This window comes from Haliotis cracherodii, unplaced genomic scaffold, assembly GCF_022045235.1.
Source record: "Haliotis cracherodii isolate W230 unplaced genomic scaffold, xgHalCrac1.p SCAF_28, whole genome shotgun sequence".
NCBI classification, from domain to species: domain Eukaryota; kingdom Metazoa; phylum Mollusca; class Gastropoda; order Lepetellida; family Haliotidae; genus Haliotis; species Haliotis cracherodii.
This window is the reverse complement of record NW_027266284.1, coordinates 4,010,997-4,036,156: the sequence shown is the minus strand read 5'-3', so window position 1 is coordinate 4,036,156 and position 25,160 is coordinate 4,010,997. Positions and strand designations below refer to the sequence as shown.

Genomic DNA, 25,160 nt, shown 5'->3' with positions numbered 1-25,160 from the left:
AAGCTAACATCCAACAGGCACTTTCAAATTGTGAATCAAGACCTTTTTGGATGAAAATCCAACAATTGATTTCTATTGTATAGAATAAGCCTGGTGAGTTGAGCTGACATTATTCTACATTTGTTGTTTTGCAGCTGTTATTTGAGAGCTTAAACTAAAGATTGAAGGCCTCTATCGTGTCAAGGCAATATTGGTTTCAATGACATCTCAAGTATAAACATACGAGGAGATACATAGCTGTATTAGCTGTGAGGTAAAGTTAGATATTCAGAAATTAAAGAAAAGGATTTCTGAAATGAGGAAAAGGAAAAATAGAGGGCAACTGCTGGATATATTCCATTGGCAATTAAGCAAACTGAAAAAGTTACAACATGATTAAAATTGTCTTGAAGTAAAAAAGATCTAAAGTCCATCGATTGCAGCCAATCTAATTGTTCCTGGCTTCATTTACATAACAGAGGTAAAGGAATAGATTGGAAAATCCATTTTATTGTTTTGCCCGCTCTTGGTGGCGACTTGTGCTGCCATTTATATGTATAATGACTGGAATGGAGGTAAAAAGTAGGTCTCGAGTTAACATGGCTGAGTGTTGCCTTGTAACAGTTCACTGTAGGAATACTGTCAGTGTGGCTGGGGGTTGTGTGGGTACGGGTTGTGTGGGTGGGATGGTGTGGGTGGAGGACAACAATAACTCTGTAGCTATTATGAGTCTTTTAAGACATCAAGACTGATCAAGTTGTTTGCTTAAGAAAAGAATTTGCTGATGAGGCATTTTATCAACTTTATGAAAATCTATCTCTCTGAGTGTTAGGGTCACATGAACTCTTGTTCTGATTGTTACACTTGTGATTTATATTTAAATCACTTTTTCAAATCAGACATTTTGCAGTAACAACCAGATTCTGGATCCCTGCATTATACATTGTTGAAGATCCTGGCTCAGAATAGGTCCAGTAACCTTCAATTGTTGCAAGTAGATACTAAAGTGGATTGGGTGGTTAATGGTGGTGACTTGGTTGACTGTGTGTCATTTTACCCCAACAGCATAGGACATTGTTGTAAATAGCAACACTGACTGACTGACTGACTGACTGACACACTCACTCACTCACTCACTCACTCACTTCAGTATTGTGAGTATAGCTGCATGTAATGGTTGATCAGTGATCAATTTACAAAGAAGATCCAGACCTTCACAAAGACTTGAAATGTTAATGTGGTTGAATTTGTCTCTGCCATTTTGTCTGGACTCCTTCATTTCATAAAACTGAGATTCAAATACTCATATCCCCAGGGCTTTCATGTTTCATGCAAATAGGAATGAGATGAGATCAAAGTGAGTCAGTAAAATCCAGTTCCACTTCTCTGCATTTAAAAGATACCAGATTTTACTTCGCTCCCAGTTTTATTTTACAAAATCCTGGTTTGTTGGTTTGTAAAAAAAGGAAATAAAAAAACTTTTCTGACTTTGTCCTGTTCTTGCATGTATGTGCATCATATTTGTCAAGCCATTTTTGTTCTTAAAGCTAAAAAGATTGAATACACACTACTTTAGGCAGAATAATAAAATTATTCTCACACATACATGCTGCATATAAAAAAATATACACCATTACTTGAGAAATATTTCACCATATGAGCTACAGAGCCCTTGGCAAGCTAGTTCCATTTCTCTCAAACAAGTTCACTGAGCAACGATGGTTGTAGGAATTCACAAATATATGAATGAGATAAGTACAGTGGAATCGGCTCAATTCAGATTCAGTTGGGACCGGTTTAAAAGTCCAGTTTAGGGAGACATCCGGATTATACAGAGTCCATTCAAGACACAAGTGATTTCAGGAGCAGCTTATGATACCATGTTTTGAATGCTCTAAAAACTCCTACGTCGAGTGGCTGCAATACACAGGTGCACTTTGGAGTCAAAAATTCAATTTTCACATTTGGATGAGATGGGGCGTTATCTATAAATGGAAGAATTTTCCTTCTCTGTCTACACTTCTGTCTGTTCAAGTTGTTCAGCTAATTAAAAAAAGTTGGGAATTCATCCAAGCCTTCCGATTGGCCGTCCACGTAACTGGGAGTGTCTTGGTAACCATGTTAACTGGGACAATAGATAATGACAAGCTGTGTTTACCGTTATTTATTGACAGAGTTAATCTGACCTGTGAAGATCAAGAGGCAACCTATGGGATTGGGTGGTCAGGCTTGCTGACTTGGTTGATACATGCTTAAATTGATGCTCATGATATCAATCAATGGATTGTCTGTTCCAGACTCAATTATTTACAGCCGCCATATTTCTGGAATATTGCTGAGTGCTGCGTTAAACAACAAACAAACAAACACTGAGTTAATCTGATTAAACTGAGTTTCTCATTAATAGGTGAGTAAATTCTAATTAACTAAGCAGACAACAAAGTGTTAAGATCAATAGGATTATATGCTGGATTAGCATTGTTGTTTGAGCTGACAATGACAGCTTACTTCAAAGTGAGAGAACATCTGGTCTGGTCTGGTCCTGTCTGATTTAGACAGCTTCTTTTTAATAGTAAATTGGTTGTTGGGACTGTAATTTTAGGCTGTAAAAAGTGCAAATAAGAAAGTTGTAGGGCAGTTTAATGAATGATAATTTATTCACGCAGTGAGAAAAAGTATGGTTTTCCACAAAGTCTGAATTTGTCAGTGTCAGATTTGGACAGATTCCACTGTATTTCTTTAAAAAAACACTGACAACTTCAGAGGTTAATTGCTTCCTTCGACATCATCATTTCCCACTGATAAGTTTTGTAAGAAATTTTTTTTCCGATTAAGTTATTGAAATTATTATAATTGCCAAGGCTCGCTTAATACAATGTTTATTCCTAATACAGGATATTTACCATCCCCAAACACACTCGCGTGATAACCTCTATACATCACTATATTTACCTTGACACAATTTTATTTAGTATGCGTAACTTTATGTTTCCACTGACAGCCATACAACAACCAGCTGTATCGTGGAATGTAGTAGTTACTCCAAAAGAGCGGTGACATGAACGTATTCATGCTCACATTGTTCCACAGTGGCATTTTTGTAGTTTGTTTACAACAAATATATTCAAATAATTATCATCATTAAATGAAATATATCCGTTAAGAACTATCCTTGTAAGTTAGTCACAATGACAGCGCCTCGTAACACATTTACCACAAGTACAAGATGTCAAAATGGATGACACGATAAACTGACAGAAGTTGTTACTGAACCTGTGGCGGTTATATGACCGTGCTAGTCATCATTGATCAATCGGCTGATCATTGAAAGGTGATTATAAAGATGTGTCAAACAGATACAAAGGTAAATTTATAGATTGCTGTAGACTGTCACTGTCATTCTAGACATGTATTAAGTCAATACTACGTTGTTTGGAAGTGCATTTCTTCATTTTCTTCACTAGGATGTGTTGTAACGAGGATAATCGTGAACGATCATGCAGTAAAAGTCTCTGAATTTTCTCAATGTATGCTAAAATGCTGACTAAAGGATCTAAATTATCAGAAACAATGCTTATGTATGTAATAGTGCTAGGGAATTCACAGGAGTTCCCCCAGGAATGTGGAATTAGTCTGTCAGTGTTAATATCATTTCGAGAATACAGTCTCATGAAAAACATATGAACTAGGGCTGAGAAGAGTCCAGATTTGCTACCCATGTACCCAACCCCCTATTACACAACCCTACCTGGGTACCTGCTGTAGGTCTTAAGATTGGTACCAAATGTCTGATCATCTCTCATCAATGGTCCATATCCAGGGCAATCTTATGGCTCAACAATACATCAACAAAATCCTTCTACCACACGTCCTCCCTATTGCAGTCAATGCAACGGTGTATTCCAGCAGGACAATGCTCGCCTGCATAAAGCACGGATCACAAGAGTCTGTCTACACAACAACAAACGTTGGTGTTCTCCCCTTTCCCCCAGATCCCCACATTTGAACCCGATAAAGCACCTATGGGATGAATTGGATAGACGGTTATGGCGACGTCAACCACAACCCCAGACGTTGCAGCAGCCGTCATTTGCGTTGCAGGCCGAGTGGGCTACCATTCCCCAGGATGTGATTTGTATTTTGGCTCCTTGTACAGTTCCTCGTTTAAATGTATTTTCCTACCTCAAACAAATCTGGCTTTGCGTTTCTTTTTTGAAGAGTATATATATAGTATAACAAGATCTGGTCATGGATTCAGTAAAGTTGACTGAAGCTTTATCTTTACTCAAAGATATGAAAGGAATGTGTGCATAGTCAGAAAGAAATGCGAACATTAGCGACTTGTACTAGTGAAACCATGGAATTTTATTGTTATTGCCATTAACACTATGTCACATTACTTACCACGTGTCTGGGTATTCCTGTAAAACCTCAGGAGTCCTGAGGATTTACAGGAATACCCACCCAATTCAAGTCAGGACCCTCCCAATCCGAGTACCTGAGTTACAAGTCCCAGCCCTAGTATGAACATCAAATTTTGTTGTTCTTCCACTTATGAACGTTGATTCCTCGTTCATGCGACCAACCTCTCATTCAATGAAAAAGCTGCTTATCATGTAAACTTGACATTAAGAAATTATTTGTATTTCCCATTTGAAAATGATAAAAAGCATGTTCTCTGCTGATCTGATGCATTATACATTCCCCTATCATTATATTCTGGCAAAAACTATCACCAGTCTTGCAGGCAGAGCTGTTTCTGTTGCAGTAGAATCAATCAACGCCTACGAGACGTTCCGTCAAACGATCGGCGAGTAGTTAAGAAATGCCAGGGAATTTTCAATCTTGTGAGTTCTTGTTGCTAAATGAAAATTGTAACAGATCTATTGATCAAAAGCTTATTTTTGTATCAAGGTTGAAAACACTTTGATGAATGTTTCAACAGTTTATAGCTGACTTTGAATGATGGTGATAGATGTGACCTTGCTGTGCTGTACTTGTGAATAATCACTTGTGATGCACATTTAAATCATTATGCTATTTAAAACAAACCACAAATCCTCTGTTTTTTTTGGTTTGGCCAAATTGATGTGATGATTGGTCATCATGGCTTGTTCCTTTTCAGTATCATAGACTTAAGGCAAGATTTTTGTCCCGAAATACATGTTGCCAGAGAATTGAAATATGGTACCTGCCCTCACACACTCAGCCACCCAGGCTTCCACAAACAATAAAAGTGTGACAACTAGTAGTTGTGTTCATAGCTTTCAGCCAACTTACACTTATCAGAAGGATACACAAAGCATGTTATCTAGACAACCAGTTGTCAAACTTTCATTTTTTGTGGAAGCATCGGTGGCCGAGTGTGTTAGATTGCAGACTTTGTGTGCTGATGATTAGGTGCCTCACTCTGGCAGTGTGGGTTCGAATCCCGGACTCAATCCAGAAAAGTATGAGAATCGATACTTAACTAAGAAAGTGTTATCCCAAATATAACATTGCCACATTTGACCACCTTACCATTAACACTGACCATATGGACAAGGAATGAAATGAGGCTCGAGACCCCATCAGGGGACAATAACATGAACAATATGGACAAGGAATGCCATGGGTCTCAAGACCCTATCAGGGGACAATAACATGAACAATATGGACAAGGAATGCCATGAGGCTCCAGACCCCCATCAGAGGACAATAACATGAAAAATATGGACAAGGAATGCCATGGGGCTCCAGACCCTATCAGGGGACAATAACATGAAAAATATGGACAAGGAATGAAATGAGGCTCGAGACCCTATCAGGGGACAATAACATGAACAATATGGACAAGGAATGCCATGGGTCTCAAGACCCTATCAGGGGACAATAACATGAACAATATGGACAAGGAATGCCATGGGTCTCAAGACCCTATCAGGGGACAATAACATGAACAATATGGACAAGGAATGCCATGAGGCTCCAGACCCCCATCAGAGGACAATAACATGAACAATATGGACAAGGAATGCCACGGGGCTCCAGATCGATCCCCATCAGGTAACAATAAAATGAACCATGTGGACAAGGAATGCCATGGGGCTTCAAATCCCAATCAGGGGACAATAGCATGAACAATATGGACAAGGAATGCCATGGGTCTCAAGACCCTATCAGGGGACATTAGCACTGACCATGTGGACAAGGAATGTCAGGAGTCTCGAGACCCCATCGGGGGACAATAACACTGACCATGTGGACAAGGAATGCCATGGGGCTCAAGACCCCCATCAGGGGACATTAGCACTGACCATGTGGACAAGGAATGCCATGGGGCTCCAGACCCCATCAGGTAACAATAACATGAACAATGTGGACAAGGACACTCCAGGTCTTGATGTCAGCAGAACTTCACAACAACAACAACCAAGTACTACTTAGCCATCACTGATTCTGTGATCAGGAAGGAAACACTTTTCCTCGACAAGCAGTACTTCCTTACTGTCCAATCAATTACTGGATGAAAGAGACTCTCTGTTGCATTGAAATCGGCTTGGTGCAGCATGGTTGGAAATCTTGATTTCACTATTACACTCATAAACTCATTTGTGAGTGTGACGTGGCCTTATGTAAATGTGTTACATCCGATGTGCCATTTTATGTCCATTTTAGTGCATGTATGTCAGCACTTAGGAAAATACTGGAAAAAAAAAGAAAACAGTTTTTGGAAAGTGTGGCTTTGGGAGGAAACAGTGAGATGTTTTGAATCTCAGAAGTATGTTAATTTGTGGCTCCTGGGCAAATCTGGTTGCATCGGATGTTAGCATTTATAATTTGCATGACATCGAGTGGTCTTACCAGCCCCTGTTATTATTCACATGCAGGTCAACGAGGAATGGTGTATAGTAAATATGAATGGTCTTCATTATGAGCTAAAATAGTTTACTGATTGGCTAATATGGACCTTCTCCACTGGGCAATTCAGTTACTTCCTATGACTGGATTCTTGGTTTGTTAAGTAGGTTACGTCTGTCTCTCAAGCCAGTAGGCTAGTTATGATGCATTGACATTTTGACTGGTTCAAGAAACGTAACAAGAAGGAAACTTGTAATGTTGTAACTGTCAGGCCTGATACAGTCGCCATCAAAGTCACCAGTGCCTTTCAGTTTGAGTTGATGTTAGCATGATAAGCATCACATTGTATAACCAAGAAGACGTTTGTTCTTTGCTCCTTGTGCCTTTAATGAAGAAAGGTGAGGTGGATTTTACTTCGTGTTCCAAGACTATTTCACTTATATAGTGACGTGTATGAACATGTGTGTGGCTTGTGCTTGTACAAGATGTCTGTTTTATAGTGCTAGCCCACAGAGATACCATACTGCAGTTTAACATACATACCCCCTCTTTCGCTGCCTGGACAGACGCCACGGAGGCTGTTTTAATGAAGGTAGGGGATGGTTGGGTAGCCTTGTGGCTAAAGCTGTGATTGGGACCCTTCAAGACCAGGATTCATTACCCTGATAAGTACCATGTGAAGCACATTCCTGGTGTGCCCTGCTGTGATATGGCTGGAATATGTTGTCAAAAGCGACATAAACCCCAACCACCTGGTGTACTGTTATATTCCAATGATCATGTTAATAGATGGAGCCCAGGTGGCCCAATCTTGTAAAGCATGCATTCATGGTACTCTACAGAGTTGTGTCCCTTTGTCAGGCCTGGATCCTATCATCTTGGGTTTGAAGTTCATTCTTGGCCTGTCAGCACCATGCTTGTGTTTGTGTCTAGGACCTGCATCAGTTCAGGCTTTCCTCCCACATAAGTTGACATGCTGTGATGTAACTGAAATACTGTTCCCAAGAATGTTAAACTGAACTCCCTCACTATCGTTATCAGTAATTTCATTTTCTTGAATACATATCATGAGCCAGCTACCACAGGGAGTTGAGTAACAATTCGTATCCTTCCTGGTACCCATTCAACAACATCATCTGCTTTGAAACTTTTCCTTTTGCTTGTAATGTTTCCATACTCCCATCTATGAATGCTTCAGATGATTGTATGTGTGCATTATCAGTGAGAATTGGTGTAACATGGTCAGAAGATCATCCATAGTTGAAACAGAAGTAGAATGGCTGTTTAAGACTTCTAGGATTAATGGAGAGACATGGACATCAATGTTATTTTCCCAGAAGGAATACTTCACAATGGCTGTCTTAAGCGTAGAACCCTACATCCATTAGATTCGCAATCAGGTGCAGGATTATGATGAGACTGTTATATGCTAGCAGCACTCAGGGTGCTCCATTACCTCCACACAATCTTCTCTCCAGACGAGGACCAATTAGGATGCACACACTCCCAATATGGGAAACAGGAAGGGTTCTCCTCTCTATGTTGCACTGGTCACTCACAAAATGATTCAATCAGTTGTAGATGGAATTAGCCATGTCTAGCTGTCACAAAGTGAGAGTACTTACAGTTACTTATCCCACTGGATTGGGAGCCAAATTGGCCTCCATAGTCTGTCATTGTCAGATTCATAGGAGGTAGAATGTCAAATGTCAAAGTCTTGGGTTAGAGGTCATGTGGTGTTGACCTTGATGATTTGAATAATGCTCTTGCTCAGTAATTTGATTGGTATTTGTGTGGCATGAAGTGAGAAACAGTATTTGGTGCCAAGTCAACGGTCAGTTATTTGTGGAGTGGCTTGAAATGAGGATTATATTGCACATTGTATGTCTATGTTTCTCCTTACATGATACCAATGCCTGTAAAGGTCATTTGCTATCCCAAAGTAATTCGACCCTTTTTTAACACTCAGTGAAATATGACGTTTCACATTAGTGTGTGATTTGATTACACAGCTGGAAGCATCTTTTGGTTTTAACAGTATCAGTTAATGTTTAATGTGGGTGTTTCTGCTTACAATCAAATGTCCCGACAATCATGAATAATTGTAAAGAATGAACATTGAAATGAATGGATCTATATTCTTTTCATAATATTCTTTTACCAGTACATGTGTTTCACAGGAGCTTTGTGGTTTGATTGGGTGTCCTTGTCTTTGATTGAGTCAATGGTTATGCCGTGAATAGCGTCATTTCTTGCAACCTGCCACTGAGTAGTGTTAAAACTATAAATCATTAATACATTTCACATGCATCAATGATCTCTGACGTGGGCACTGGAAAATGTATTATTGAGTGAAAGAGATCATGTTCCTTCATTGATAAGGTATGCATGTCCAAACTGAGCAAACTGTCTAGTCAGTGCTGTAAACCCTGACAAAGGTTGCTAGCTGGTCCATTTTGAGTGGGGGGGGGGGGGGGGGGGGGGGGAGGGAGGGAGGCTGTAGAACTCTCTAGTCAGTGTTTGCCTTCCATCATGTTGTGTGGTGGAAACGTTCATGAATATACATGATGATGCTTTTGGAACATTGAAGATATAGGTGTTAGATATTTCATCTCAAATCAATAATTTAAGCCAGTAATGGTACAAAATCCATGGCAAATAGGGCCATTTGGAAATCCAAGAGGGATATAAAATGATAGACAAAACTGAACATTCTTGAACCTAGAGATACAGAGACTTAGAATCAAACAAAAAATCAAATTCTAACAAATCTAAAAATCATCACATTTGACTCAATGATAAGGCTTGTTCCTGTGGAGAGAGATCACCATGGGGAGATGACAACGATGGTGAAGAAATACGAGGAGGCAGGATGTAGTCTAGCTTCAGAAATGATGAAGTCATTCTCTATCATGCATGGTCAGCACTGTACATATGAGAAATGTTCCTTATCCTCAGAGAGTAGATATATCAGTAGCAATAGAAGCAGAATGATCTGCAACGTAACAAGTACCTCTGTGTATACACCAACACCAAGTACTAGCTGGGGCAGATTGTCTACACCAAGGCCAGACTATGTTTTTTATTAATGAGTCCTATGTATGCTGACCATGATATGATGATTAAGACCGAGACTGATGTGAAGATCTCATTGTTAAGATTTATAAAGGCTCAAGGCGTTCCTAACACCCAGACAAGATGCAATAAACATCACTGAGATTGTGTGAGTCTGAAAATAATGGCAAAATGCTGTCAAGGGAGAATGTGTTTCAATGTGTTATCTCACTGAATGCTTCAAATGATGTGATGAGGTTTTGACCTGACATTTGCCGTGTCATTGCACTGTTTTCACATGCAAACACTAAGGAAGTAGTAAGATGTGTAATGAGCATGCCTGACTCGGGCTTTACCGAGGTACCTAGGTTGATGATGATAACATCTAGTTACCGCTTTATTACCCTAGTGGTTAAAGTGTTTGCTCATCACGCCGAAGACCTAGGTTCGATTCCTGACATGGGTACAATGTGCGAAGCCCATTTCTGGCGTCCTCCGCCATGATATTGCTGAAATATTGCTAACAGTGGCGTAAAATCAACCTCACTCATTCACTCACTTTATTCCCCAAACACCTCACCCCACCTCCCCTACCCCACACATGCACTGCATTTGACACCCGTGAAGATCCAGGTTAGAATAGGTCTTCAGCAACCATGCTTGTCATAAGAGGTGACTAACGGGAGCGGGTGGTCAGGCTCTCTGAATTAGTTGATGCATGTCATCATATCCCAATTGTGGGGATCAATGCTCATGGTATCAATCATGGGATTCTCTTTTCCAGACTTTATTATTTACAGACTGCCAACATAGCTGGAATATTGATGAGTAAGGCGTTAAACGAAAAAAAATAAAAAAAATATTGCATTTGAAATGCATACATGTACAAGGTGTCAAAAGTCATCCTTGAAACCCAATGTATTATTTCAGTGTTCCTTTATGATAAATATCCAGGACCCATTCACTTCCAGAGCTTTTCCAGTCCAATTCGAATGGCAACAATAAAAAGCTATCCAGTCAAACTGCACGCATTAGTGATAGGCTTATTGTTTTAAAGAAGTTCCTCAAGAGAATGGAAGATATTGCCCTCACTTCCTATATGATGAGACTGCCTTTGTGGTCTAGTGGTAGATCATCTGACCGGAGAGCGGAACATCAGGGGTTCGATCCCCGGCTGCGTCATACCAAAAGAAGTTGGTACTTGTTGTTATCCTGACTGGCGCTCGGCATTAAGGGGCAAAAACAAAGACTGGTCAGCTCAGTATACTGTGTCTGAGCGAGTAATCATGTAAAACTGCGACATGGTATCTCAATGGGCGAGCACTATAAAATTGGCATTTATCTGGACTAGTCGCAAGCAGTCGCATGCGTACGCACGCACGCACGCAACGCACGCACGCACGCACGCACGCACGCATAGGGTGGCAAATGGGTTCTGGGTATTTATCATTACAGAATGTGGGTAATCAAGGATCCTCAAAAGTATGGTGAAAACTACTCTGGTGATGATAGTTCTGCACTATGTATAATAGTCATGATTTCTTTTAGCAGTGGTCGCACACTGAAAGGACAGGAACTGGAATTTGGTGAATGTGACATGCATCATGAGTGGCAGTACTTCATGCCTGAGTCTTCCGTTGAATCCGTATCGGTGTAAGATGAATGTTCATTCTATTCGGCTGTTTTTCAGTTGTGGCACTGACCTTTGTGTGGATCAATAGAACTGGAGCTGTGTAAGGCAAAGTAGATCTAATTGTTCTGCAGTGCAAATCAAGTTCACACTTGGTGAAGCTAACAGTCTTTGTGCTCACACCTGATGCTTGTGTGTTGCAGACGCTGGTCTGCAGATCTGCTTCTTGACAGGGCCCCTTTCATATCCAGAGAGGTCTGCTGCATTGGTGATGTTTGGAGTGACATCTTTAAATTCAGAAAAGAGCCAACAGACACAATGCATACACCTGCTACTAATTATTGTAGATGTTGGTTCTTCTGAGTGTCATATTTGTTCAGAGAAGAGCTGACAGATGCTATGCACACACCTGATGCTTGTTGATTGTAGATGTTGGTCTATTGGTCTGTGGTTCTGGTTCTTCTGAGTGTCATATTTGTTCAGAGAAGAGCTGACAGACGCTATGCACACACCTAGTGCTTGTTGATTGCAGACATTGGTCTATTGGTCTATGGTCTGTGGTCTTAGTTCTTGATAGTACCACCTTTGTGTTAAGTGAACCTCCGACAGGTTTTATTGGTCACCCCTGATACTTGTGTATTTTTGATGATGATGGTGTTATGAAGGCTCTTTGTAATAAGTTGATGATATTATGACATATGACTCTCAGCACTGAAACTGATAACATAATGCTTTGTTTAAGAAGTGGGAGTATGATAAAACGCTGCATGGAGAATATTGTACGATAAACAACGATCACGAGTCATTGATTTTTTATGTGAGATATCAGCATCTTGTACAGCCTTTTTAAGAATGTCACGAAAATGTACAAGCTATAAAAACATTTACCCGCATTTAAATTATGATGAGTCCATGAATACAATCAGACCTCAGCAATGTCGGACAAGTCCATTTCATGTACAGGGTGATTGCATTTGGTATTTCCTGGATATTCTCACAATTTTTATGTCAATTATCTGTATCTTTTCACCCAATACTGATTGTCATGTCTGTCCCACATTTGAATGCGATCGCATGACCATTGCTTATATTAGCGATGCCCAGCTACATCTATGGGGAACAACTCATTGGACACTTCCCTCACAAAAATATAACGTCGTCCGATTTATGATGTCATCAAGTTGCTAGTGCATGTTCGAATCTCCAGAAACGACGACATGATAGAACAATGTTTTATCCTGAAATAAACCGCACTTCATTTTTGTATACAATTTATAGCATAGCCATCTTATACAACATCATAAGAACCTTCGTCTTCCGCCACCAGCAATAAAGCATACACTTGCACCTGCTAAGCCATTAAGATGAGCTTGTCGTCGCATGGTCAACAAAACTACAAATGAACCTAATTTCATTCCCTTTTCGAGCAACAAATTGACACTGAAAGCATTTTCAAATCACATTTTATGTTTGAGTAGTTGCACAACCTCCTGACCATGTTTACATTAAAGTCCATGAGATGATGCAGAGCTAGGATGCTCCAGCGGTTGAAATCAGCTGATTACATCCCTGCTAATGAGTTGGTCCACATGCACGATGTTAAGCCTGGATTATATCTGTGTTAGAGATCCCATCATTATGGCAGTAATTGAGTTGTTTGGAGAAGGATTTATAACTAAATCAGCTTCATGATGCTGTGCAATTCAAACCTGAAGTCATTAGGTCCGGTTGTTAAGCTTGCTTGACCGCAAATTGATAACCATCGCGTGGGAAAATGTAATAATGTTCATAACCCATGAATGCTGATGATGCTGCTTGTTGATGTTTTTGTTTTGGATCTCCATTGCTTTGATGAGAGATAGCCACAGTCATTGCTGGTTAATTTAGTTATGCCAGTAAAACCAGTTTGAAAATTCATTGGATCCTTTCAGCTTGAAGAAAGGGTGTGTATGGATTATGGTAAATGGCATTTAGTTCATTGGACAGAGTCATTAAAAAGGTAGAGGCGGTGGTGGTATAGCTTATAAGCATGACTGGGACTACAGAGGTCTTGCACCCAAGATGGAGCTAGATATAGAAGGGGGCCTCCTTCATCACTTTAAACATAAACATTACTTCAGTGACTGTTATCAGAATTATCATATTCTGGCTATTTCATGTTTTCCGGATGATTCTTGCTTTTCTCTACTTGCCTTGTGACTGGTAATCTCAATTTCATTTAAATCAGATCTTAGTTCTCGCTACTGCTAAACAAAGATCTGAAGACATTCGATTGTGGGTGATGTCAGAATGACCTTTCATCCAATCAGACTGTTGCTTACCAGATCAGGAAAGTGACAGTCGGAATGTGTTTTCTAATCATGCATCCTCGAAAAGATTCACATGGGGTATTCCAAACAACAATTATGTGCTGTACAACTGATTCCATCATAATCATCATCTATATCTTGCGTCAATGGGATAAACATTTGAAACAGAAGAGACTTTCCATAGCCTGTGGGATGTACTGCCATACAATCTATTAGACATTCCAGAATGTGTCACTGTTCAGTTTGCAAGTTTATATCAAGAATTTCATAAAATATATTTCAAAGTATAGTCTGGAATAAAAGTTGTCAGTTGGAAACTAATGCTGTAATGCTTGTGAAAGCTGCTTTCTGATCATGTGAGTCATGTCATTGGTTTGTGGAAGTTTATAGAGGAATTCCGATGTGACCTGTAATGGGAGGTCATCAGATCTTTGTTTAGCGATAGCGAGAACTAAGATCTGATTTTAATAAGATTGAAGTAATCTGTGAGTCCTCTCAATACCAAAATAATATAACAAATACATAACTGTTGCAGTAAGCTACAAAGCCTCCTTGTTGACTCACATATTTTACTGTGGAACACCAAAACAGCTTCTGTATTTGATCGGATTAATGCAGCAATGTTTCCATGGAAATATTTAGTTTTTCTTCATTTGAATTTGTAATGAATTTGATATATTATAATGGAACCCAGGACTTGTCAAAATTTGCCATTCCTGACTTTTATCATATTTTTATGTGCATCCATAATGAAACTGCATGGCGAAAGGAAGCAGAGCCTTCAAAGGTATCGTGGTCATTGGGATGTGGGGCCAAAACATCAAGGTTTCATCCAGTTGGTTTAACTATAAAATGCTTGATATGGAGGCTGCAAAGAAAGGGGAAATTAAACATGGCATCAATCATCAATTCTATCTTAATAGCTGCATTATTTACAGTCCTGGTGTTGAACTATTCCAAAAGTCAACTCGACCTATAGAATAGAGACTGCCATGATGTCAAGAGTCACCACTTTGATGGCCATGAATTGTTTACTGAACGCCATTATCCCAACTGCTGTGTTGAGATAATTGAAGAGACATCCCAGCATGCATGGAATATTTTACCGCAGAACTAATAAAACTACACAGTGCCATAGAAATGTGTTCCACAATCCAATAGTGTCCACAGTGTGGCTAAGGAAAATGGCACTGAGAGACACTTGTTAGAAAATTAACCCTTGTTCAGTCTACTTTGATGTCAGCCATCTTGAATGAGGGTTTATGGGAGGTATGTCAGCAAGGGAAGTGGTATATTGGGAAGTGTATTGGACTGACATTTTGGCTGGGGAGTAGATTTCATTAAACTGTCTCTTGCAGACACATAGCAGCTGCTTTCATGTTGACATGATACAGACAGTTGGTTTCTTAAGAGAGATTTGTGCTGTGCTGGGGGGATTTCTGCTCTTGTTTACTGCTGAGTGTGCAGTAGATCCCCAGCAGAATCTCTGGTAGGTGAAGGAAGAATATAAGGGCACTTGTGGCTGATGAAGTGTCAGTTTACACATTATCACACCTGAATGATGGCCAAATGAATGTTGTCACCATTTCTCTGTTGAATAGTCGGATTAACGTCATCTAGTCTGATATGCATAACAGGCTCGAGTTCTTGAATAGCCCAACATTTATTCTCTAAAATGAAAATATGTTAAAATGTTTTTGTGTTAAATTATAGCGTGATATATAATAGAAAAGAGTGTCTTCATTTGCACTATTTGACAAACTGTTATAGACTTGCATGTGTGTTTGGATATTTCAGGGTCTGAATGACAGATGGTTTAAGGTCCAGCTTGTTCCCTCAATTCCCAAAAAGGGTACCAAATGTGAATTTTCTATATTGCCAGGACACAACACTTCAGTAAGACTCAGATGTCACTGAAGGGAGTGTTTCCTTATGTCCTCCATGCCAGCTGGGAATAGTATATTCAGATCCATACAGGCACAGTCAGGAACTTTACTAATGTCTTCATGCACAGAACCAGATGCGGGGGCACGGGTGGCCCAGTCTTCTAGGGTGCTGCGATTGCTGTGCAGAGTTGCATCAACTGGGCACACCAGAAACCTATGATTGTGTGTTCGAATCCTGGTTCACCCCGATTATGTTTCTAGGTTTGTTAGCACCATACCCGTGCTCGTGGGTTTCACCAAAGTGGAAAACTTTTGAGACCTGCATCACTTCGGTCTTTCCTCCCAAATTAAGCTGACATGCCGTGATATAACTGGAATACTGTCAAAAGTGGTGTTAAACCCAACTCACTCACTCACTCACCCAGAACCAGATGCAGGAGAGGCACGCACCCAGTTTGTGAAGCAAACAAACATGTAACCATATGATGAACACATAGCTAAATTGTTGGGGATATTTTTTCAAGATAAATTACACAGCTACCAATTATCTGCATTCATAAACCATTCAGTGCATCCTGCTTTTCTTCCCAGCTGTGTCTGTGCTTGTTTGATGTGTGCTTTGTACAGTACAGTACATCCTTCATGTAAGCATGTTTGTTGTTTGTGAGTGACCCATTGATTTGCCAGGCCAACCATGTTTTACTACTAATAAAACATATTCAGAGGCCAATTTCAGAAAAATCATGTGCTTCTGGGTTGAGTTATGTGCAACATTTCATACATTATGGATCTGACAACAATTTCTTTAAGCTGTTGACGACATCCGCCCCTGAGCAATACAAAGCACATTTAGAATAAACATAAAATGAAACATTTTCTGACTTTGAATACATGATATAACTTATCCGAGTCACTGAACAATTTCACAACATTAAGAAACATGTTTATTGTAATTTAGTTTCAATGATCAGGCTTCTCATTGCCTAGTGCTCCCAAAGTTCAAATTATCTTCACCTTTTTGATATCGTCAAACCAAAAATGATTTTTTATGAAATCAACTCCAGAACACTTGTTTGGATTTTCAGCTCAAACAGATGCATTGATCCAGTTCTTGTGTGTAGAAGGAACTGGACACCCTGTTGTTTCCTCACTGCCTTCCATTTTATCAGTGGAGGTCTTCCAACAACTTATAAATGACTTGATGGGGCTGGTGACTTTAGCTGGGTTGACTGTTTTTGGTTAGGATGTGATTATGCTTGCAGTCTCGAGTGTTTGCTCTGTGGGACTATTTGTCTTACATCTAAGAGTGGTACTTTGAGATCGGACACTCAGAAACAAAGTGTGTTAAAGTTGGATGTCAAAGGAGGAATTATGTTTGTACTAAATGCAGTGAAGTAAACATCAGTTTGAAAAATGAATGAGTCAACTTGCCGTTGAGTGATGAGATGTCTACAGGGTATGGATTATATTGATGGAGGCACACCTCCCACAACTACGTACATCGGGTCTACACAAATATGTATCAGTGAAACACATCCGCAGGTTTGCCTGCATCACTACACACGTTAGTGGTCAATACTCTCGGGAGCTTAGTTTGTTTAAGGAACTGGTGCTCCTTCTCGGAGGAATTGACCAATTCTCAAATTATGGTCGATAAGGAGCTTAGGCCAGTGCCAAAAATACCCTAGAGAGATGCGATTTATTCAGTGACTGATGTTGAATTTATTGTAGCTTTTGTGCTATCGAGGTCATAAAACTGATCATAGACCTTCGAGCGTCTCAGTGGAGTTGTTTGTTTCAAGACAAAACGTGGAGTCTGTCGCAACACGCTAATCATGTAATTTACACCTGAAAATGTGTGTGTTGTCTGTTTGTCCACTGGTACAGGTGCTTCATAGGGTACAGATGGAGAACAGTAGTGCTTACACACACATGAGGAGTACTATGCTTCCTCCAATACTCTTGGTCAAAGAGGGAAATACTATCAGGATGTCTGCTGCTGTATAATTGGTGGACTTGAACAATTTAACAGTGCAAAATCATGAGCAAATGAGTTGTTTTAAACATGTTAAAGGGGGTCTTAACTCAGACAAACTGGCAGTCCCAGTACGTTTTAATTGCCATGCAAAGTCTCAGTTTCACAAAGGGCACTATATACAACTTCTATACCCTGATGAGAAACCATTTTAATTTTCTATGTTTAATGTGTCTTTCGTACACAGTTATTTTGTACAGAATAAATAAATATTTATGACGCTCTCCAAGTTTGTTGTCCGCTGGCTACTGTGTACTGAAAACTACAGCGGAAAACATTTTTAACAAAAAATATGACATTGACAATAGCATGCTGAACTGAAGCGTGTTACCTTCTCAGCTATGTTCGAATACTCCTAGTATGACATTGTGTCTTGTCAGTACTTGTATCCAAGTGGAGGAACACACTGAGCAAATCTTCCATCCTGTATACATCATGACATGACAGCCTTGTGTGGGACATCCTCTCTATCTAAGGGCTGGCATTTGGATAACCTAGCTCACAGTAACCCCTGGTCCATTCCTGTGTAGGTTTGCTGAAGAGCAAGCCCTGGAGGTATAGACGATGAGTGTGGGAGGAAAGCCAGAAGTGAAGCAGGTTTCAGATGTTTATCCTGTGAGGGAAACCCACAAGTATGTGTATGGTGTTGATAAACTAAGGATCCTAAACGTGAATCATGGATTCAAACCCATGAATAGCAGATCCTTGGATTGCTGAGAGACAGCAAGCACAGCAAGAAACAATGTGATTTCAAATGATTTTAATCCTCCCGGCATATAATGCAGGCGGTATTTTCATCGTCTGGTCTGTCTGTCTGTCTGTCTGTATTTAGTTTCCGTAGCATAACTTGAAAACTGAAAGGTTTTTCATCCAAACTCGGAACGTGTATTACCCAGGGGCTAAAGTGAGACTTTTGAATAGGTGGATTCAGATTTACAGTTCATTCCTTTTGGCGTACATACTTTTAAGTAATCCCTAAACATATTACACATAGTTAATCATATACAATTTATGAGACATAAATATCACACACACAAGTTGAATTAAGAACACATTACACTCAGAGGAGAAATATAACAACCTTATCACAGGCGAGGCCTGTAACCGACCCAGTCACAATAGCTGTGACCATAAAAAGATGTGGCTAAACATTCAAACTATTTGCAGAAGCTAGTAGATTTGTGCAAGTGTTGAAGTTAATACGATTTTCTAGGGAAATAAATTTTAGAAATTTAGGTTTAGAATATTAGTTTAATTTGTTGTAAATTAATAATGCTTTAAAATCTAACAACATACTATTTTCAAACATACTGCTACATGTATTGTGTATGTATCATGTATTTTATGTATCTTGTGTGTATCTTTGGTGAATCATGCATATCATATGTATCATGTATGTATCATGTGTATGATATTAGTATGTATCATGTATATATCCTGGACCCGTGAAGATCCTGGTTAGAATCTTCAGCAACCCATGCTTGGCACATCATTGTTCCTGTTCATTGTATCCCAATTATGTGGATCAATGCTCATGGTATCAATCACTGGATTGTCTGGTCCATGCAGTCATATGGCTGGAATATTGCAGCGTTAATTGAGTGCAGCGTTACACAAACAAACAAACAAACAAACAGACAAATGTATGTTTGATGTGTATTGTGTGTATAGTTTTGCCTATCATGTGTGTGTCTTGTTCCAGGCTGCCTGCTGAGTGATGTATGTGCCCCAGGCCAGCAGTGTAAAGATGGTGAGTAGGAAATACACATTGTTTTACATCTCCCAACAGGTTCAGCTTTCTGTAGAGAGACATCAACAACTTGGGTTTACTTCAAGGAAGTGGTCCCGGTTCGCCCCGATTATGTTTCTAGGTTTGTCAGCACCGCATACCCATGCTCATGGGTTTCACCAAAGTGGTAAACGTCTGAGACCTGCATCACTTCGGGCTTTCCTCCCACATTAAGCTGATATAACTGGAATACTGTTAAAAGCGGTGTTAAACCCAACTCAATCAGAAGAAGTGGATTTCTTGACCAAACTGTTGTAAATAAGGGTTCCTCTATGTAGGTCACTGTGAACACACCAGCTATTAAGACATTCTTGGCATCTTTGAACGCATCTTAGAAATGGGTTTTGTAATGTGTTTAATCAAAAGAAATGACTGATTGCCATGAAATGTTGTTTTCTTGTACAGCATGTTTATTGTGACCAACATGATGATGAGACACATTTTTTAGAAATGTGGCCTAACTGCATCGTCAGCGGATTTGTGAACCATGAGGGCAAAACATCCTGATATTGTACATCAGTATAGTTTTTGTTGTGGATCTCTCATTGCTACAATGACTCTCTTCTCATTTTGACAGTCAGATGAAATAGAAGCTTCAATGACTGATGTGAAAGTTATAGCCTTGAATCTGTTTGAAACTGTATCTTCCTCAGTGATCAAAGTTGGATGAGAGCAAGATACTGAGAATGTGTCGAAGAAGGCGCTGGCTTGGTTTAAACATGTACCATGTTTTTGTACTGCAGGCATTGCTTTCATGTTGAGCGTTTTTTGACAGGAATCAATTTCAATAAAAGGGAAATTTACATGCATCATTTCCTATTGGATTTGTTGAGAACATAAGCATATCACAGATTTCTGGTGTGGTGGTGGGGTAGCCTAGTGGTTAAAGCGTTCGCTTGTTATACCGAGATCCCGGGTTCGGTTCCCCACATGGGTTCAATGTGTGAAGCCCATTTCTGGTGTCCACCGCCGTGATATTGCTGGATATTGCTAAAAGTGGTGTAAAACCACATTTACTCAATCACTAACATGTTTCTGGAAAATCTTGGATTTCCTAGTTACATTTTAAATTTAAAAGATCTAAACAATTAACTTAGTTAAGAAAATAATTGCTTTCTTGTGTGACTTGAATAGGCTAGTTGCTAGAACATCCACACTGCTGAGCTATTGGTAAATTGTTTAAAGAATTGGATCATACGTGACACAGTTAGTGTGACATTAACAAATAACAATGGATGTTCAATTTTCCTGTGTTATGATACAGCAACATATTTGTTGCTACATGTGTAGCACGGAATCCAGTGGTATCATCACGATGCATTCATCAAGACAAACTTCTTGTTGAAATGTTTACAATTATAGCAAGGTGTTTTTTGTTTTTCAATAATTCCACAGCAAATGACAGTGATATAAGGCAAGTTGAACTGGCGTGGAAGTGCTGCAGGGTCTTGTTTCAACACTCTATGACACATCCCATATTTCAACCTTCCTTTGGGAGGTTCTTTTGTTGTATTTTTAAAGCTGAGGTGATTAAATGTAAAGGTCAGTATGTTCAAATTTTGGAAATGTTATGGAATAATGTATATAATTATTACTTCTTTTTTAAATAGATAACTGCACATTAATAACCATAATCGGTATAGTTTCAAAGTGAAACCCTCATTAACCCTGTGAAGTGTGGATAATTGTAACAGAGTGTGGTCATGTTGACTTGCCCATGCTGTAGTTGTAATACTAAATGTAAGCTAGTTCTCCAACCCCACTAGTCATCTGTGCAGCAGCATGTCAAACAGGAACTTCCTCATGTTAACTTCATTAAAACTTCCCAATATCGGACTTTGTAGAAAGCCATACCTCTCACAAGCCTGCAAATGTATACCATCATATACTGTTCCTGCATGAAGCTTTTTCATTAAGCTAATCATATGTTTATGTCATGAAACATTACAGTCTAGATCGATAAGACTCTGATAGGATTACCTCTCATCATTTATATATGTTGTAGCATGATTCTGTGAAATGCACATGATTTATAATTCTTCCTGACAACACTGGCGACATATTGATTGACATCTGGTAGCCATGTCAGGGGACTCTGAAGAATAATCGTTGCATGTATTTCATCTGACTTTGGTATTGATGCGTTGGCAATGGGGAGAATCTGTATTCGTTGAACAGGTTTCTCGACATTAGATGGTGATTGTTGTTCTGCCAAATTCAATAAATGTTTTTGCTTTGGTCATGTTTGTTTAATGAGTAGCAGTGCTGTCGGATTTTGTGGTTTAGATCTTGTAAATTGATATGCACAAGCATTAATATCTTTTATTGATTCATGATAATTGAGTTTCGACGAAGGAATTATATTGTATGTATAGATGTGCTGTTCTTGTGAGTATGATAAGGCTTTAAAAGAGATTGTCTCATGGTAAAATGAGAAATCAGAAAAACTTTAATTACAAACATTTTTTTAAAAGTATGTAGTCTTGGCCAGAAAAAACAACAACCCTCCATCGTTTTTCCATTATCTAATTTTCATGGCACCTATTTGACACAATTCCCTTAAAAAATGACAAAAATTGGTGTTGTTGAGAAAAGATCTGCTTTTAATAAATTTGAATCTTTGAATGACAATTTTAGAAAGCAGTATTAATGTTATCATCATATAGGAACCAGCTTCTAATGAATGTCCACCATCATGGGTGTTATCAGGGACATGAGATGCAAAAGAACTGTCAGTTCTAAATTTATATAAAAGAAAAGATAATTATGCAAAGACTTTATTTTAAAGGACCCACTGTTTAATATTCTGGAGGCCTGGGATGTTTGTTAAAGACCAGATATTTTGATGGTCTCTGCTATAAATACACAATAAATTTAATCCCACGGATATATTGTCTGCCTGGTTGTCTCCCTGGCCGCCCGTCCCCCTGTCCTGTCCTTTCATTTCCAGAGCATAACTTGGAAACCATGTAAGGGTTTTCATCCAAACTTGGTACATGTACTGACCAGGGTTTGAAGTGGTGCTTTTTGCTATTGTGGGGTGTGCTATCTTCTGATGACTCTTGTCTTCACAAGGAGGAACAGAACAATTTACAAACAATTTGGGGATATAACCTGGAGACAAAGATAGTAACCCCCTAAGAGCAAGTAGTCCATCCCTAATTAGAAGTTATGGAACGTCAGGCTCCCACATCACTTTTCCATGAAATAAATAAAAGCCCACCAATCGACTCCAAATCAGAGGTGTAACGTCATTAGCGTATCTGCTTCACTGATGTGTGGGCAGGTGTGTGATCTGCAGGGGTGAGGCAATCTTTGATGATGCTAGGTCGGTGGTGTGATTGTTGGATGCAAATAGCAGTGGCTCAGGGAGATCAGTGTTGTGATGGTGTAGGTCACTCTGCTTCATCACCTTCAACAAGGTTGTTTGTTGATAGATGGTGTTGTTGGACACAAATCCACAGTTTTCTTTCCCGCAGTATATGTGGTGACTTTCTCATGATTGAGAGGCTTCCTAGTTTGAGAGTGTTGAGTGTTGAATGGTTTCTCTCTGTATAATCAATAATTCATCTCTGCTATCTTTTAATGCTTGCCTAACCTGGTAATATTGATGTTTAAAGTTTCTCACATAGATTTCTTACTTATCTGTTGGTTTGATGTTCAACGCCACAGTTGACAATATAACTGCTATATGACAGTGGTGTGTAAACAATCGACTCTGGACCAGACAATACAGTGATTGATGTCATAAGCATCAATCTACGCAATTAGGGCACGATGACATGCATCAACCAAGTCAGCAAGCCTGTCCACCCGATCCCTTTAGTCACCTATTAGGACAAGCATAGTTTTCTCTTAAGTCAAGCATGGGTTGTTGAAGACCAATTCTATTTTACCATAGTTAGAGTTTGAAATTTGTACTATGTCAGCACTGGGAGAAAATTGCTAATATTTTTAGTGATGAATCAATTAATGTTTTAAACTGATGGATCATTATTTGGTGACAACTGTGTTTTTGTGGAAGATGCTGTTGGTGCTGAAGATTAGTAGTGTTCACACTATCAACCATTGGCTGCTTGTTTCAAACTACATACACACAGCAGGGAGGTCACCACCGACAAAACCTCACTCAGTGGCTCTTTTGAAATTGGTGATGTGTATAATGTGTGATCTGTGACTGTTTATTGACTGATAACTTTTTATTGATTGAAGTTTTGTTTGTTTGTTGTTTCACACTTCAGTCAGCAGTGTTAAAGGTATACCTGAGCAGCATGCAAGCAATAGAGTCTGCATGGGCCAGACAAACCTCTGGTTAACATGTGCATTGTCCAACACCATTCCTACCATCAGAGTTGCATCCCATGGCTGTGCCAGGATCCACAGATCAAAGGTAGAAATCACAGATTTGCCCTGATTCTGATTCTTGGTTTGTCAGCAGCACACCCATGAGAGTCGTAATCATCCAACACCCCAATTACTTTGGGCCTTCCTTCCAAATCATGACTGAAGTACATGTCAATGGCATTAAACTCACTCACTCACTCACTTACAAAATACTATCTTCACAGAGCAACAATATAACTGCTGATGACATGTGCTGACCGGGAACAAGTCAGACAGCTATATAATGCATGCTTCCAATGGTACTTGCTGCATCTGTATCAGCATATGCCATGGTGTGTAGCAGCTTGAGACTGGCTTGTGGAACAGTGAAACTACAATGTGAACATCTTCCTAATTGTCTGGAAGGCCGGACCTGTATTGATTTCTAGATTTTAGACATGTCAATTCTGCTGACTTCCAAGGACAAGAGCTAGTCCCCATGGCAGGATCACATCATGGTGATATGGATTATCAAGAGACCCAACCTGTTTTCCAGCCAACCCTAACAATATTGTTAACCTCCCCAGCATATACATGCAAATTTAAATTTTTATTTAATAAAAGAGAGCTACACTTACAATCAGATGAAAATGAAATATCTTGCTACTATCGGTCACTGAAAATTCATAACTCATCAAGTCACATTCTTGATATAATTTGAATATGAGTCAGTTCATGGTTTCCTTGTGTTTCCAGCATTATTTGCAATATAATGTTTTTTTGCATTTTCAGGTTGCTGTATTAAAAATTCTTATATATTTTGTAAGGTTCACAGGCCAGCGGGGTCAGTGGGTATGTGCACATGACAAATGGGAGTGCAAGGGAGCTTTAGCAAGATAGATATGTGACTTGATTTGGCCACATGCATTACAGACACCGTGGTTTCTGCCTGGTCAGTCAGCGAGTGGGCTCCCATGTGGCGGTGGCGCTAATGGCCAGACCTCTGAGACACTGTCCATGCTCCACTTGACACCAAGTAGCGCCACTGCACTCAAAGACAGGATTATGGCTTGTTTTTCTCCCATATTCTGCCTCCCACAGTCAATTATTTCCATATCCCTGCCAGATATACAGCAGGCTATATTGAATTTGTATCCTTGAACGATTACAGAAGGATTTTATTGTTTATATCCTGAGGAATGGCATCTTGGTCTTCTTTCTACCTATCATTGTTTTCGGCTTCTTTTTTCAGCTTTTTTCAAGAATTATAGTCATTTGAAAAACATGATGCTACAAGCCATGTCACCATGTCAAT

The 25,160-nt window shown here is 39.5% G+C and overlaps 1 protein-coding gene across 1 annotated transcript in view; it reads left to right on the top strand.

The window, feature by feature from the left end:
- The window catches only part of LOC139473344 (receptor-type tyrosine-protein phosphatase N2-like), a 244,927-nt gene that overhangs the window by 25,036 nt on the left and 194,731 nt on the right, over window positions 1–25,160 (top strand). The window contains exon 2 of the mRNA XM_071255872.1: window positions 19,436–19,483. Within this exon, the coding sequence (XP_071111973.1) occupies window positions 19,436–19,483 (48 nt within the window). The remainder of the gene's footprint in view (window positions 1–19,435; window positions 19,484–25,160) is intronic.